Raw genomic sequence first — 1,588 nt, forward strand, 5'->3', positions numbered from 1 at the left:
CTTCCGCCACACTTTTTTTTGGAGGCCGAGGGAGTCTGAAGACTCTGAAGTAAAGATCAGTAACCTCAACATCTTAGGGTAAGTGATCTGCCGCTCCCGCGATAGGTTTGTTTTGTGGAGGTCAGTCTTGAAGGGGTTAAAGGAATTAAATATTTAGGCATTGCATCAGGAAAAATGTATTCTCTTTCCAACACAGCCAACATTCATAGGAACACTCTACTTATTTCCTTATTTATATTAAAGTAGATACGCAACTTCTGCTTTATTTCCCTTCACCCACTGTGTTCTTTCTCTGTTTTTCATGCTGTAACTGGACCAATGTCTTTTTTTCTCTTCACAACTAGTGTGGAAATCTGAAAGTGCGGTGTATTGTTTTAAGTGTGCAGCAACAGTGAATTTATGTTGAGATGCAGCCTAACAACTTACGTGCTGTTTTGCTTTGTAGTAGGTGTTGAATTCAGTATCTTGTGTATTTCAGATGATAAAAAGGATATTGACCATGAAACAGTGGTGGAAGAACAGATCATTGGAGAGAATTCTCCTCCAGATTACTCAGAGTACATGACAGGGAAGAAACTTCCTCCTGGTGGAATTCCTGGCATTGACCTCTCAGACCCCAAACAACTGGCTGAATTTGCTAGGTAAGTAGGAAGAAAGGCTCTTTAAAATGGTTTTCTTTTCAATGGTTTAATTACGAAACTCTTAGGCAAAATAAATGGTAGATTTAGTGTGGCTTATTGCATTTAATCATCTTCTAAAACAAGGGAGTTAATTCAGAACAGAGTAGCTGATACCGTGTTAAAAAAACTGGGGTTTCTATTCAGCAGTGACTTCTTCAGTGACTTCTGGTTTTTAATTCCTGTTGGGTAAGGCAGGACCCAAATGCATTGATAGACAGCAGCTTTGATGTGATGATAGATCTTTTATGGGAGTAGCCTTAGATGTTTCAGCACCAAAGGAGCCGGTAAGTGAAATGCTGCATTCAGATTGTTCAGTGGAAGAAAGCTACACTACAGTATTTACGTTGTAAAGCCACTTACTGTTCTTTTTCACATGCTTCTTACTACTTAAGCTCTGAGTCTTAAATTTCTTCTTAATGGAGTTATGTGTCTTCTGCTTTCAAGTGCCACTGCTAATTGCAGTTTTACAGCTGGTAACTATACTGGAAGTGCTTGGGTTTTCCTCTGGTGAATCGGAATTGTCACTCGTTTACGTATCACTACATTGACCTGAGATACAAGGTGAATTTTACTTTCAAACAGACGTGAAGTGAGTAAGCTCTGTTTCAGGAGGGAGTAAGTGTTGTGTACCTCTTCCCCCCTCTCTCACTGCAGAACCTCTGGCTCTGGTACCAAGGGCCCACCAGGGAGCTGTGACACTGGGGTTGCCTTTGCGGCAATTACTCGGTCCCCTTCTTTGTGTGCACTTACTTTACCAAAGGGATAGTCCTCCCCTCATGGGGAGGGTTAGTGCTGGTGTCTCCAAATATTTGAGCACAACTGCTGGCTTCCTGCAGCTGCTAGGATCAGTTTTTCCCATGGTGAAAGCAAAGCATGTGTATGAAGCTGCGTGCATTTTCATTTCGTTC

At 41.6% G+C, this 1,588-nt stretch overlaps 1 protein-coding gene across 1 annotated transcript in view; it reads left to right on the forward strand.

Annotated features, from left to right (window-relative positions):
* Nucleotides 1-445: 445 nt before the first annotated feature.
* The window catches only part of LOC104543924 (transcriptional repressor protein YY1), a gene marked incomplete at its 5' end in the record, with an annotated part of 15,859 nt that continues 14,716 nt past the window's right edge, over nucleotides 446-1,588 (forward strand). Inside the window, one exon of the mRNA XM_010188644.1 lies at nucleotides 446-641. Coding sequence (XP_010186946.1) covers nucleotides 446-641 — 196 coding nt within the window. The remainder of the gene's footprint in view (nucleotides 642-1,588) is intronic.

The sequence above is a fragment of the Mesitornis unicolor genome, unplaced genomic scaffold (assembly GCF_000695765.1).
Source record: "Mesitornis unicolor isolate BGI_N332 unplaced genomic scaffold, ASM69576v1 scaffold1867, whole genome shotgun sequence".
In the NCBI taxonomy this organism is placed as follows: Eukaryota; Metazoa; Chordata; class Aves; order Mesitornithiformes; family Mesitornithidae; genus Mesitornis; species Mesitornis unicolor.